This window comes from Ahaetulla prasina, chromosome 18 (genome assembly GCF_028640845.1).
Source record: "Ahaetulla prasina isolate Xishuangbanna chromosome 18, ASM2864084v1, whole genome shotgun sequence".
NCBI lineage: Eukaryota > Metazoa > Chordata > Lepidosauria > Squamata > Colubridae > Ahaetulla > Ahaetulla prasina.
This window is the reverse complement of record NC_080556.1, coordinates 6,864,942-6,879,830: the sequence shown is the minus strand read 5'-3', so window position 1 is coordinate 6,879,830 and position 14,889 is coordinate 6,864,942. Positions and strand designations below refer to the sequence as shown.

Sequence of the window (14,889 nt, the reverse complement as noted above, 5' to 3'; positions counted from 1 at the left end):
ACCCACCTTGGAAGGATGGAAAGCTGAGCCAACCTTGAGCCAGTCGGTCAGGATCGAACTGCTGGCAGTGGGCAGAGTTAGCCTGCAATACTGCATTCTAACCACTAGGAGGGAGGGAGGGAGGGAGGGAAGGAAGATAGCAATAGCACGTCGATTTATATACCGCTTCATAGTACTTTACAGCCCTCTCTAAGCGGTTTACAGAGTCAGGCTCTTGCCCCCAACAATCTGGGTCCTCATTTGACCCACCTCGGAAGGATGGAAGGCTGAGTCAACCTTGAGCCAGTCAGGATCGAACTGCTGGCAATGGGCAGACTCAGCCTGCAATATCATATTCTAACCACTGCACTACCACAGCATCCATCCATCCAATGATCTATCTAACTATCTACCATCCATCCATTCTATCATCTGCCTACCTACTTACCATCCATCCTCTATCTTATCATCTACATATCTACCTACCGAACTACCATCTTCTGTCTGTCTGTCTGTCTGTCTGTCTATCCAGGGGTGGGCTTCAAAAATTTTAGCAAGGGGTTCTCTGCCCAGTTGCTGGGCGGGCGTGGACCTGGTGGCGTGGCCTAGTCAGCCTCCTGCACCATGGGGGGCGGGGCTTTTTGCCCTGCTGGGGCTCAGGAGGCTGTCCTCTAGTCTCCGAGAGGGTGAAAACAACCTCCCCAGGCTCTGGAGGTTAGAAACGCACGTGTTTCTGGCCTTCCCAAACTTCTGGTAGGCCCGTTTTTCACCCTCCCCGAACCTCTGCGTGCGCCCTGCACTTACGGGCATCCAAAACGGGCCGCGTGGGGACTCCTGGGAGGGGAGGGGAAGGGACAGATGTCTGCCACAGTCCTTCAGGATAAGGCTGATAAGCACCCACCTTTATCTCCCTTGACACGCTGCCAAAGACCTAATAGGCAATTAGCTTTGCAAGGCCACACGGAGCACAGAGTCAAAACGGAGCTGCAGAATTTAAACTGACCAGAATGAACAAAGTTGCTTCCTGCAAAGGCTCATTTGCTTTTGCTCCTCCTTTACCGTCTTATGGGAGGGACCAATCATCTCCAAGCCTTACTCCTGAGTCGTCCCTTTTGTGACAGCTCTAGTGACCCTGGCACACTGCAACCGTCGTAAATAGAAACCGGCAGCCAAGCCTCCAAATTTTGACCACGCGACCAGGGGGAGGCTGCAACGGCCATAAGTGTGCGAAACGGTCGTCGGTCCCTTCCTTCCAGCGCCGCTGTAACTTTGAACGGCCACTAAATGAACCGTTTTTAAGGCGAGGACTACCTGTAGCTGGCCAAAACTCCCGCCGCGAAGGCCGTACCTTTTTGATGGCGGCGAGGCTGGCATGGCAGGAAACGGGCAGGGGCAGGTAAATTCCGGTGGGCAAGAGAAAGTCCACATAGATGGTGTAGTTGCTTTCTTTAGACCAAAATTCTGGCGGGCAATACATTCCTGGGGGCATCCCTGGTGTTTCTCAACGCCAACCTGCAATGAAACAGAGGGGGAGAACTTAATCCTGCCGTAATGTATGTATGTATGTATATTTCTTTGCTTTTTACATTTCAAAAAATAGAATAGAATAGAATTTTCTGTTGGCCAAGTGTGATTGGACACACAAGGAATTTGTCTTTGGGGCACATGCTCTCAGCGTACATAAAAGAAAAGATACATTCATCAAGAATCATAAGGTACAACACTTAATGATAGTCATAGGGAAACAGTCAATATAAATCGTAAGGATACCAGCAACAAAGTTATAGTCATACAGTCATAAGTGGAAGGAGATGGGTGATGGGAACGATGAGAAGATTAATAGTAGTGCAGATTTAGTAAATAGTCTGACAGTGTTGAGGGAATTAATTGTTTAGCAGAGTGATGGCCTTTGGGAAAAAACTGTTCTTGTGTCTAGTTGTTCTGGTGTGCAGTGCTCTATAGTGTCGTTTTGAGGGTAGGAGTTGAAACAGTTTATGTCCAGGATGTGAGGGGTCTGTAGATATTTTCCCAGCCCTCTTTTTGACTCCTGCAGTATACAGGTCCTCAATGGAAGGCAGGTTGGTAGCCATTGTTTTTTCTGCAGTTCTAATGATCCTCTGAAGTCTGTGTCTGTCTTGTTGGGTTGCGGAACCAAACCAGACATATACATACACACACACACACACACACACACACACACACACACACACACACACACACACATAAATATCTCCTGTTAAAAATATTTTTCTTCCGGATTTATTTCATTTTATACCACTTTTTGTCCGTATTCATTTTCTATCCAATGATAAAATTTCCCCCATATGTTATAATACTCCGATTCTTCCTTCCCTTTAATTGCCAATGTTAATCTATTCATTTCTGCACAGTCTAATAATATTTTCTTAATTACCTCTCCCTCTGTAGGGATTTTTTCTTTCTTTCCAATTTTGTGCAAGTACAATTCTCACTGCAGTTATTACATGGATATACATTTTCTTTACTAAATTTCTCAGATAAAATACCCAGCAAAAACAGCTCCGGTTTTAAATCAATACATTGCTGGGTCATTTTTCTCTAACCATATCCAAATTCTTGCCCAATAGTTTCTCGCTTCCGCACATGTCCACCACATATGATAACATGATCCCGGTGTCTGGTGACATTTCCAACTTTTAGTTGATTTGACTTTGAACATCTTTCCGGTGACATATGGCATCTATAAACCATCTTATACAAATTCTCTTAATATGCTGTTGCCATTGTTAATTTAATTCCCACAGTTACTGACATTTATCTAACTCTATTGCATATCCAAAAAATTTTTTGTCCATGCTGTCGTTGTTTCTTTTACTTGTTCTTCTTCTAATTTAATAGAAAGTAAGTAACTATACAATTTTTTGATCATTCTCTCATCTGTTCCTGTATCTCATCCAATTCTGTCATCTCCAGGTAAAAACCATATAACTTTGCAACTTTTTCATATCTCGATTGTATTTGCAATTGTGTATACCACACCATATCAATCCCTTGCTTTTCTAGTTCTTGTTTAGATAGATGGATAGATAGGTGGGTGGGTGGATGCCAAATAGATAGATAGATAGATAGATAGATAGATAGATAGATAGATAGATAGATAGATAGATAGATAGATACATAGATACATAGATACATAGATACATAGATACATAGATAGATATAGATACATAGATGATAGATAGGTATAGATACAGAGAGAGAGAGAGATGGATAGATGGTGGGTGGGTGGGTGAGTAGATGCCAGATAGATAGATAGATAGATAGATAGAGAGAGAGAGAGATAGATAGATAGATAGATAGATAGATAGATAGATAGATAGATAGATAGATAGATAGATAGATGGGTATAGATACAGAGAGAGATGGATAGATGGTAGGTAGGTAGGTATAGATTATTTGGTGGAGAGATTAAATTATATTGTCCTCCCCTGCCCGAAAAAGCCGAATTTAAGGGGGATGGACCCAAGGCAGAAAATAAAAAGGGCTTGAAAAACCAGATGTCCTAGACAGCCGAAAGGAGATTCCTGAGGGATGACTCATTTATTTATAAAAATGTGCATCTCGGCTTTTCTTTTCTTTTTCAACTACCCCAGAGTTGAAAATGACTTCACCACGCCCTCCTCAGATGCCATCCCCAGTTGGGGCAGAGCAGATCTTTTAAAATCTTCCAAATCCCTTCCGTTCAAACTTCGCCACCTTTCTGGGCTATGAATTGCCATAGCATCCATTGAGCCGCCCGTCTTTCCAGGTGACACATTTCTCTGCTGCATGTTTTCAAATCTGCCGGCGCCGTTTTTCTGCAATATTTCTGCAGAGGCATTTTGAGACGACTTCGACCCAGCCTAGTCTACACAATTTTTACACGGAGAAACCTTGCAGCATTTTAAGCCAGCTCACTTGGGATTTTCCAGAGGTCTACTAATAACCAAATTGACAAGGGGGGGGGGGCGCGGAAGGATTCAAAATACAAAAAGTCGAATTTAAATAAATCAAGTTTCTAGACCTTAAGATAGATAGAATAGCCGTTCTTCCTTTCTACCAATCACCTAATAACAAAAAAACAAAAAAAAAGGTGAGGAATAGATTTGGTTCCATTAGGGTCAAACGCGATGCATTTCGCAGCCAGTCAAAGCCCCGCTTCTGATATAAAACATTTTATATAAAAATGCGGAAGGTAGTCCTCAATTTACGACCACAATTGAGCCCTGCTGCAGTTGTTAAACAGATCGCTGCAACTGTTAAGTTAGCAACCCTCTTGTTAAGTGAACCTGGCTTTTCCCCCATTGACTGGGCTGGTCAGAAGGTCGCAAAAGGGGATTACGTGACCCCGGGACAATGTAACGGTCATAAGTATGAGTCAGTTAGTTGCCAAGCATCTGGATTTTGTTTGCAGGATTATGAGAACGCCAAGGTTGTAACTCTGAAAAACGGCCGTAAGTCACTTTGTTCAGCGCTGTTGTAACTTTGAACCGTCACTAAACGAACTGTTATAAGTGACATATAGAAGAGAATTCTTTATTGGCCAAGTGTGATTGGACACACAAGGAATTTGACTTCGGTCCACAAGCCCTTAGCGTACATAAACGCTCAAAGTGATAAACCATGATCATATAGACAAATAGTAACAACCATGATAAATAAATAATAATCACGATCATAGATAAATCATAGATAACAAGTTCAGATTCACGGATCTGGGAAATCAAGAAATGTTAACCAACCAAGAGCCAAAATTTTAAGGAGGGCGAACATCACAACATTATATACCACCAATTTTAACGAAGGAGAATATTTGAAACGGACCATATCAGTTAAGGTTTTCTCCCCCATCGTCCACAGCCTTCATAACATACCCAGGCCCCATCAGTAGAGACCGGAGCAATTTTCAAGATTTCTCAGCCAAGGAAACCCAAAAAACGATGCTCTGTGATTCTTCGGCCCTCGGCCAGCCTTGCAAACGGCTACTGGTCAGTTTCGGTGATGTACAATTAGTCCTCGACTTACAGCAGTTCACTTAGTGACCGTTCGGCATTACGACGGCACTGACAAAAATGACTTACGGCCATTTTTCAGAGTTACAACCTTTGTCGTAACTCTGAAAACGCTTGGCCACCCGGACGCTTGGCCACCCGGTTCATACTTATGACCATTGCTGGATTTCCAAGGTCATGCCATCTCGCTTTTGTGACCATTTAACCAGCAACAGGAAAACCAACTTCACTTAACTAACTAACTTATCAGCTGTAGCTATTCGCTTAACAACTGTGGCAAGAAGGTTTGTAAAGTCATTTAACAAACATCTTGCTTAACAGGAGAAGTTTGGGGCTCCATTGGTCATAAATCGAGGCCCGGACTTCTTGCAAAGCACAAAGCCTCTTCCAGCCTGCCTGCAAAATCTGCGAATTAATTTTTGTTTTTAAATTTCATATTCCTTTTTTTTTTTTTTTTTTTTGGCATCGTTAAGAGGTAGCATATACGCGTGTCAACGCACGGGCTTAAATTATGGAAAAGTCCATCCGATTGCACTAAGGAATGGAGTAAATTATTTATTGTCCCTTCTGAGAATGAAAGGCATAGCTGGGCGGGGAAACCTTTCAGGCTAAATGCTTAGCCGGATAAGATTGTTTACAGAGGACTCACAAACAAACACTTTTAAGTCCCTTCAAAGGCAAGCTTTTCCCTTTTTTTTTTTGTTTAAGAAAAAAACATGAGTTTTTAAAAAAACAGACACTCCAGATTTTCTTGCAGTTTTTTTTTTAAAAAAAAAATAAATCCAGAGATTTTTCTCAACAAGTGGCAAGAAGTTTTAGATTGTTTTAGCCGGAAATCGACTTCAGAAGGGGCAGAAGAACAAACGATGCGTTACAAGAGACAATTTACAAAAATGATGTAGAGAAAAATGATCTTAACTGAACTCCCCCCCTCAAACTGGTTTCCCCACCCCCAAAGCCTTTCTTGAGGACTAGCCTCTTGCAAAGCTTTTAGTCCCTTTTTCGGATTTAAAGGAAAGAAACACGCCCAGCTTCCCAGCGTTTTTTTAAATCTTGGGTGCAGCCAGGTTTAGCTTTAAAGGAGAGGGGCGAAAATAAATCAATCCGATGATTAATTTCTGGGAAAGGCTGATATCACTATATAAGGCGTGAACGTATAGTTATTTCATGCTTATGCTTATATATACTGTTGTGTTTGACAAATAAAATAAATGAATAAAATAAATAAAACGATGCGTTAAAAGATACAATTTACAGAAATGACGTAGAGACAAATGAGCTTAACTGGACTCCCCCCCCCAACTTGTTTTTCCACCCGCAAGGCCTTTCTTGAGGACTAGCCTCTTGCAAAGCTTTTAGTCCCTTTTTGGATTGAAAGGAAAGAAACACGCCCAGCGTTTTTAAATCTTGGGCGCAGCGAGGTTTAGCTTTAAAGGAGAGTGGGGGGGCGGAAATCAATCCGATGATTAATTTCTGGGAAAATATAGTTATTACATACTTATATATATGGTTATATATTATATAGTTACTTTCATGCTTATGCTTATATATACCGTTGTGACAAAATAAATAAATAAATAAAAATAAATAAATAAAGGCTAATATCACTATCTGAAGCTTCTGCTCTTAAATTGATTAATTAAAAAAACGAATCGGAGGGTCTCAAAACGACCCTCCCCCCCCAATGCAAATATTGCAGAAGGCAAAGCCAGCCTTTCCCCAGATGCGCCCAATCCCTGGCGCATCCCTAAAGGCTCGGCCCGGGAAGGGCGGCGAAACAAAGGACGGCGCCTGCCAGAAAGCCCTCTGCACGTGCTCAGAGGCTCGCTGCCTCTCGCCTCCCCCCCCTTGCGAAAGCTCAACCCTCCCTCCCCATTTCCCCCCCCCTCCACCCCAATTCCCCAAAGGAGTTGTGGGGGGGGGGGAGATCCACCCGATGGAAGGAGACTCTCCAAGATCCCCTTCAAAGGCGCCGGATCCCGGGAGAAGCCACTCACCTCCGAGCATCCCGGCCTCCTTAAAACCCAGGACCGGCTGGAAGGATGGGGAGTCCAGCCCCACCTCTTCGGCGGCGGCTTGCCGGCTTCTAAGGGAACGTGGCCAAAGTGCCCGAGCCGGCCAGAAACGTCGCCAGATCCCCGTCCCAGGGATCCCCCTCCACCTTATAGGGTAGGGTGGATCAGGAAGATTCCCCCATCCCTTGGAACAGATCCTCCCTCCCACCTTTTAAAACAGATCCCCCTCCCCACTCCCTCTTTCCTTCAGCTCTAGTCCTGGGCGAGGGATCTCTTCGCTTACCCTGCGGGCTCCACCTCCTCCTCCTCACCGATCCATCGAGCGATCCAGCGATCCACTGCGGAGGGAGAGAGCTGGGAGAGACCGGTTCCTTAAGGCGCGTTTGGAGAGCAGATCCCCCCCACCCCCTTCTCCAAATGCGCCTGGAAAAGCTTGGCGAGGTCTGCTTTGCAACCGGCTGGCTTTTTGGAGGCGAAGGCGCCTTTTGTGGATCCCGATCGCCCGGGGATCGAGTTGCTTGTAGACCTTCAGAAGAGGAGGAGGAGGATCCACTCTCGCTTTTCCCCTGGGGAGGCTCCGGTGGGTTTTTTCCCCCTTTTTCTCCCCACCCAGCTACGCGCTGGGAAACTCTTCGCTTTGCTGCTGGAGAGCTTGAATGAAGGGCGCGGGACTTGCGCTTCCTGAGCGCAAACAACATTGAAGTCTCCCCAGTTGGACGAAGTTTTCTTTCTCTTTCGCTCTTTCGGCTTTTTACGAGTAACCTGCCCCCCTCCCCCCCCTCCGGCCTTTGCTTGCTTCCTTTGGTGTGTTTGGCCGATTGAGCGGCGGCAAAGGTTCACCAAGTGAGAGAGAGAGAGAGAAAAGAAAGAGAAAGAAAGAAAGAAGAGAAAAAGGAAGAAGAAAGAAAGAAGGAAACAAAAGAAGAAAGCAAGAAAAGAAAAACAAAGAAAGAAAGAGAAGGAAGGAAGGAAGGAAGGGGGAAAATGAAAGAAAGAAAGAAAAAAGAAAAAGAATAAAAGTTAAGAAAGGAAGAAAAAGAAGAAAAGAAGAGAAAAGGAAGAAGAAAGAAAGAAGGAAACAAAAGAAGAAAGAAAGAAGAAAAAAAACAAAGAAAGAAAGAGAAGGAAGGAAGGAAGGAAGGGGAAAATGAAAGAAAGAAAAGAAAAAGAAAAAGAATAAAAGTTAAGAAAGGAAGAAAAGAAGAAGAGAGAAGAAAAGAAGAAAAAACTAAGGAGAAAGAAAGAAGAAAACAAAAGAAAGAAAAAGAAGAAAACAAAAGGAACAAAGAAAGAAAGAAGAAAAGAAAAGAAAGAAAAAGAAAAGAAAGAAGGAAAGAAAAACAGAAAGAGAAGGAAGAAAGAGAAAGAATTAAAGAAAGAAAGAAGAAAAAATTAAAGGAAGAAAGAAAAAAGAATAAAAATTAAGAAAGGAAGAAAGAAAAGAGAAGAAAACAAGAAAGAAGAAAAAAGCCAAGAAGAAAGAAAGAAGAAAGAAAGAAGAAAACAGAAAGAAAGAAGAAAACAAAAAGAAGAGAAAAGAAGAAAGAAGGAAGAGAAAAGAAGGAAGGAAGGAAGAAAAAATAAAGAAGAATTACAGAAAGAAAGAAAAAAAGAAAAAGGAAGAAAACGAGAAAACAAGAAAGAAGAAAAAAAGAAAGAAGACAGAAAGAAGAAAACAAAAAAAGAAAGAAAAATTAAAGGAGAGAAAGAAGGAAAAGAAACATTAAGAAAGGAAGAAAAAGAAAAGAAAATTAAGAAAGGAAGGAAGGAAGATTTTCTGAGTTTTTTTCCCCCCAGAATGGGTAATCTCACCCTGTATGAAACTGACAGCTTATTCGAGTTCTGCTTTTTTTTTTTACAGTAACTTCTTTTTTTAAACTCCGAGATCAGCCACAGTGAAGTTATCATCTCAACAAACACAATGGTTTTTTTTTTTAACCCCTGATAATCGATCATCGATAAGGGATTTAGGATCTATTCTGCGACCCATCTGCTTTGGGTTTTCCAACAAAACTGTTTCTTCCTGGGTTTTTCCCCCTGCACTTCATCCTTATTTAAATTCTTCAGCAGTCTAGCCTTTTAATACAATTAAACAATTTGGAAAGTGATATCTGCCACTAGCTACCAACTGGGTTCTCTTCCTAAATATGATTTACGTTGAACCTCGTGGAAAAAAAAAAATCAAGGGTCAACCAAGTTTCTTTCTTTGAACCCTTTGACCTTGTTAATTAAGTTTTACCCTTTTCCAAAACTGCTTTCTATCTATGCAGCAGAAAAAAAACACCCGCTTATATATCCAATCCGAGGCCGATTTTATAGTATGCACATTTTCTAACACCCAAAATGCAAAAAAAATTTTGGGGGGGGAGGAGGAAAACACGGGAGAAGTAAGAACTTCAGGGCGATTCTATTAGCAGGCGTCCCAAACAAGGCTTACCGGTATATGTTGCAATTTCCCCAGAATTGCTAAACGTAAATAAGTTACTAGTCCTCAGGAATGGCAAAATAAATAAAGCCAGATCTCTTAAGATTAGGTTGCAAAGATAAGCACAGAAGCCTGTGGGGAGGATGAAATGAAATTCATCCAGAGGCAGAGAAGTCTTCTAATCTAGAAAGCTCAGAAAGCCAACAATTTTTCCTTTTTTTTTTTTTTTAAATGGGACAAAAATCCTATTTCAAAAACCAATCCATCTTAGTTGAAATCGATCCAATTTGACGGGGACATGTTTTTTTGGGTCACTGGAATCCAGCACTCCGAACCATCTTTTTCTTTCAAGGGGCCATTTTGATCAACTTGCTCACTCCGTGGATCTCCAAAGATTTGCACAGACAAACCGCCGTATCGCCAGCATACCATCCCCTACTTCGAGAGGGCATTTATTACGAGGCAAATGTTATCTTCCTTGCCATAATTCGGATTTAATTTATCACAACCGACCTCTGGTTTGTTTTTGGAAAACTGGCCCAAGTATTGGACAATTTATAACAATTACCGCCAATTAGGAATTATTTGTTGTTGTTGTTGTTTTTTAAAAAAAGAACAAGACCAATCACTCCATTTCCGTTCGGAGCCTTTCCAGGCAACGATTGGGCATTGGGCAACAAATGAATAAAATGTCTTTGAAAGACCATTTTTGGAACACCCACGAGACAAACAGGAAGCCTGGCTTTTTCAAGAGGTTACCAAGTGTTTTTTTTCCTGTACCAGCTGCAGCACACAGTTTTGGGGTCTACAATAGAATAGAATAGAATAGAATAGAATAGAATAGAATAGAATAGAATTTTTTATTGGCCAAGTGTGATTGGACACATAAGGAATTTGTCTTGGTGCATATGCTCTCAGTGTACATAAAAGAAAATATACGTTCATCAAGAATTCTAAGAAGAGAAGAGAAGAGAAGAGAATTTTTTATTGGCCAAGTGTGATTGGAATTTGTCTTGGTGCGTATGCTCTCAGTGTACATAAAAGAAAATATACGTTCATCAAGAATTCTAAGAAGAGAAGAGAAGAGAAGAGAAGAGAAGAGAATTTTTTATTGGCCAAGTGTGATTGGAATTTGTCTTGGTGCGTATGCTCTCAGTGTACATAAAAGAAAATATACATTCATCAAGAATTCTAAGAAGAGAAGAGAAGAGAAGAGAAGAGAAGAGAAGAGAAGAGAAGAAGAGAATTCTTTATTGGCCAAGTGTGATTGGATACACAAGGAATTTGTCTTGGTGCATATGCTCTCAGTGTACATAAAAGAAAAGATACGTTCATCAAGAATTCTAAGAAGAGAAGAGAAGAGAAGAGAAGAGAAGAGAAGAGAAGAAGAGAATTTTTTATTGGCCAAGGAATTTGGCTTGGTGCATAGGCTCTCAGTGTACATAGAAGAAAAGATACCTTCATCAAGGTACAACACTTACAACACTTAATGATAGTCATAGGGTACAAAAAGCCAGAAACACTGGTTGGTGCCCAGAGATATTCACCTACTCAATGAAGCACTTGAGATAGCACAACATTAGCAACCCGGAGCAATTGAAGTCTAGAGGGGAGAATTCAGGCCAGGCTGTGATGGCAAACCTATGGCACAGGTAGCCAAAATGGCACACGAAGCCAGATTGCCTGGCACACGTGCCGCCCATTCTTCTTCCAGGTTTCTGGCGCGCAGGCACGCGTGATGAGTTAGCTGGCCTTTTTGCGTGCGGCAGTGCCGGAAACTGGAAGACCTGGTCTTCCGTTTGCCTGCATGAGCATGTGTGCCAGCCAGCTGATTGTCATCCGCGGATGTGTGCCAGAAACCCAGGAAGACTAGCTGGCCGGAATCCGCATGCGCGCCGGAAACAGGAAGTTCATTTTCAGGTGCGCGCATGCACCCCGGGAAACTCCTCTTCCAGGTTGCGGCCCAGACGAGTGCGCGAAGCACCCACACATACGGCACTCGGTGCCGAAAAGGTTTTCCATCACTGGCGTAGATCAAGGGTCTCGAACCTCTGCTCCGCGGACTGGCACCGGGCCGCGGCATGCCAAAAACTGGGCCACGCAAACAAGGGAAGCCCCATCTGCGGGATGCAGGCTGTACGCGAAACCACGCTCCCTCCAGTCCATGGAAAAACCTTCCCCGGCTGCCCAAAAGGTTGGCGGCCCTTGGCTTAGATGCAGTGGTGAAATGTAAAATTTGTTACTACTGGTTCTGTGGGCATGGCTTGGTGGGGGCGTAACATGACCAATTTTTTTTTATTTTTAAAAGCATTTTTTTCGGCCGAAGAGGTTGTAGACAAAATGCTTTTAAAAGGCTCTGACGATCCCAGCTGAGCCGCGCGATCATCAGAGCCTTTTTTTTTTTACTTTTAAAAGCATTTTTTCGGCCAAAGAAAAAATACTTTTAAAAGTAAAAAAAACAAACACCTCTGATGATCGCGCGGCTCAGCTGGGCATGGGGGGGGGCAGGGATTTTTGGTACCGGTTCTCCAAACCACCCACCGCCATTGCTACCGGATTGGAAGCATTTCACCCTTGCCTGGATGACCTTGGCTGATTTCAAAAAATAAAATAAAATATGGAACTGGATGAAGGAGCCGGATCTGGAAACTGGCAGCGTTGATTATCCCCATTTCTGTATTATGATTTCTTGATCTGGAGAAGTGTGCACTTCAGAAAGAAAGAAAGAAAGAAAGAAAGAAAGAAAGAAAGAAAGAAAGAAAGAAAGAAAGAGAAAGAAAGAAAGAAAGAAAGAAAGAAAGAAAGAAAGAAAGAAAGAAAGAAAGAATATTCTTGATCTGGAGAAGTGCGCACTTTAAAAATAAATAAGAAAGAAAGAAAGAAAGAAAGAAAAGATTATTCTTGATCTGGAGAAGTGTGCACTTTAAAAAATAAATAAATAAGAAAGAAAGAAAGAAAGAAAGAAAGAAAGAAAGAAAGAAAGAAAGAAAGAAAGAAAGAAAAAAGAAAAGAAAAGAAAAGAAAAGAAAAATATGCAGGACAGGAAGAGGAAAAGAGAGAAAAAACCCCCACCAAAATAGCCTCTCTTTTCACCCCGCACTCTTTTAAGATGACCGCAGAGTTTCTCACGGGGAAGAAACTGGTCTCAGTGCTGGGAAAATGTTAAGGGGAAATCCACCAGCAACCAGAACAGAAATGTCATTTTTGGGCAATTTACGAGGTTCATTCTGAATGTTAAATGTTTCTTCTTCTTTTTTGACCACAATACTATAAAGCTTTTTTCTTCTTCTTTTTTTGCCTGTCAGGCACACACCCTGTCCCCACCAGCCATTTTGGTACCCTGAAAAATCTCACCCGCTTTTCAAGTTCCTAGTCCTCAGGATCGAATGCCCACAGAAGGCAACCAAGGGAAAAGACAGCTGGAGATGTCATTGGTGCGATCCACTTGGGATCATTGCGATTCAGTTTTGTGGAATGGGCAGATTTGAGAACTGGAAGTGTAAAAAAGGAGGCTCATGTTATAATTTAAGGCTCTTAATAATATAAATCCTGCAGCAGGGAGTTCCATTGGTTAAAAAAAAAAATCTCCTTTCTATCCATTTATCTTTCAGTTGAACCCTATTCGTGAATGAGGAACCATTAACATTTTAAAGTTTCTCGCATCTGCCCCTGCCAGAAGTACTACCCTTCCCATAATCCCCCAATAGGATGGCCTCAGGGCATTTGATTAAGACCCCCTGGGGATTTAACCCATTCAACAGCGCCACCTGGTGGACGTCACAGGGCAAACTTGAAAAATGCATTCAAGTCCCTCGTATATCTCTCTAGATCAGGGGTCCCCAACCTTTCGGATCTCAGGGACCACCCAATGCATAATTTTAAATCCCACGGACCACTAATATGATCTGCCTAATGACCGGCTGGGTGGGCGGTGGCTAGGTGGTCATGGGAATGGGTGGGTGTGGCCAACTCAATGTCACTCACGTCGAGGGGCACCTCGCTGGCCTCTACTCGCCCCTCCCCTCCCCTCCCCAACAGGGAGCAGTTGTTGGAGCTAAGCAGCCAGCAAGAGAAAGAGTTGGCCAAACAGCCAGTTCAAATTGGATCTGACAGAGAAGGAGGCTCAGCAGAGGCACCTCACTGAGGACTAGGAGCATAGGCTTTCCAAGCAGAGGGAAGACCTGCAGGAGGGCAAGGCCAGGTACCAGTACTCAGTGGGTTGAGATGGTCAGCCAGTTCCAGGCCAGGATGCAGTCCCACTGGAAGAAGGATCTCTGGCTCTTTGCCACCAGCGGCGCTTCCCTCCAGCCTTCACCCAAAGCCCCAAGTCGGAATGAGACTTCTGAGGTTTTCGCGGGTGTTTGTATGTAGGCTGAAGCAGACCCCAAGTCGGAATTTCTGTCCCCCCTCCGACCCAAACAAAAAGACCCCAAAGGGGGAGACTCTCTGCAGCAACACAAACATTCATTGCACATATCCGTCCCAGGGGGGGCGTAGTTTGAGAACTCCTGATTTAGTGCAATATAAAAAATGCAAATAATTTTGCTGCGGACCACCAAAATTTTTTTGCAGGCCATCAGTGGTCCACGGACCACCACTGACCACTGCTCTAGATTAGAAATTGCGCAGGAAGACATATAAAACTGAAACTGGTATTTAGCGGTACATACTGTTTGTTTGCACTGGTTGAAAGAAACGCAAACAGGTATAAAAAGATCCCAAATCTCATATTTGCCAGCGAGAAGAAAAAAAACAAAACGTAAAGGGGAGAGAAAACCCCAAAGGAGTTAGTAAATATTGTTTTTACTTTTTAAAACATGCATGGCAGAATTAATAAGAAGAATCAAGATGTTAAAGTTACCCAATGGTAAAAAGACAAATCTACAAATAAATATATTAGAAATTTATCCTAAGTAACTAAAAAGGAATCAAACGGGGTTCAGAGACTTAATGCAATCAAAACTTTATTTAAAAAAACCAAAAACTTGTGTTTTTTGACAAAACGGCAGCAACTTTTGAAATATCATTTGAACTCACAAGGCAGGAACCAAATAACAGGTTATGTTTTCAACTCGCCCATCCTATTTTCATACAGGTGCCTAAAACTCTAAATAGAAAAAATATATATATATTCTTCCACTACAACTTAAAATGCTCTCGGCTCCCCTTGCAAGTATTAAAAATATTAAAATAACAACTGGAGCTAACAAATGCTAAATGCATGTTTTTATTTTTCATCCTGTGGTTTGCTAATTGACTAGAAATGACTCCAGGGTCCTGTACTCTTAAAGAGAGGAGCTATAAAAATTAGCAGTGTTTTTATAAGATGGCATGAAACTATATTCGGGAATGTTTTAATTTTAATTTTTATTTTTTTTTAACCTTTGATCTTTATTCAGAAGCCGGAAAATTTAGCTTCTCTTTCAAAAAATAAACAACA

At 42.3% G+C, this 14,889-nt stretch overlaps 1 protein-coding gene across 2 annotated transcripts in view; it reads right to left on the bottom strand.

Annotated features, from left to right (window-relative positions):
- PIK3CD (phosphatidylinositol-4,5-bisphosphate 3-kinase catalytic subunit delta) overlaps positions 1 to 8,001 on the bottom strand; it is a 41,494-nt gene extending 33,493 nt beyond the window's left edge. The window contains exons 1-2 of one of the 2 annotated variants that reach the window (XM_058161134.1): positions 7,308 to 8,001; positions 1,328 to 1,491 (exon numbers count right to left, since the gene is read on the bottom strand). In XM_058161134.1, coding sequence (XP_058017117.1) covers positions 1,328 to 1,468 — 141 coding nt within the window. In that variant the 5' untranslated portion in view covers positions 1,469 to 1,491; positions 7,308 to 8,001. Of the gene's footprint in view, positions 1 to 1,327; positions 1,492 to 7,006; positions 7,126 to 7,307 lie in introns of those variants that run through there. The other variant, XM_058161135.1, reaches the window with a different exon arrangement.
- Positions 8,002 to 14,889: the final 6,888 nt, after the last annotated feature.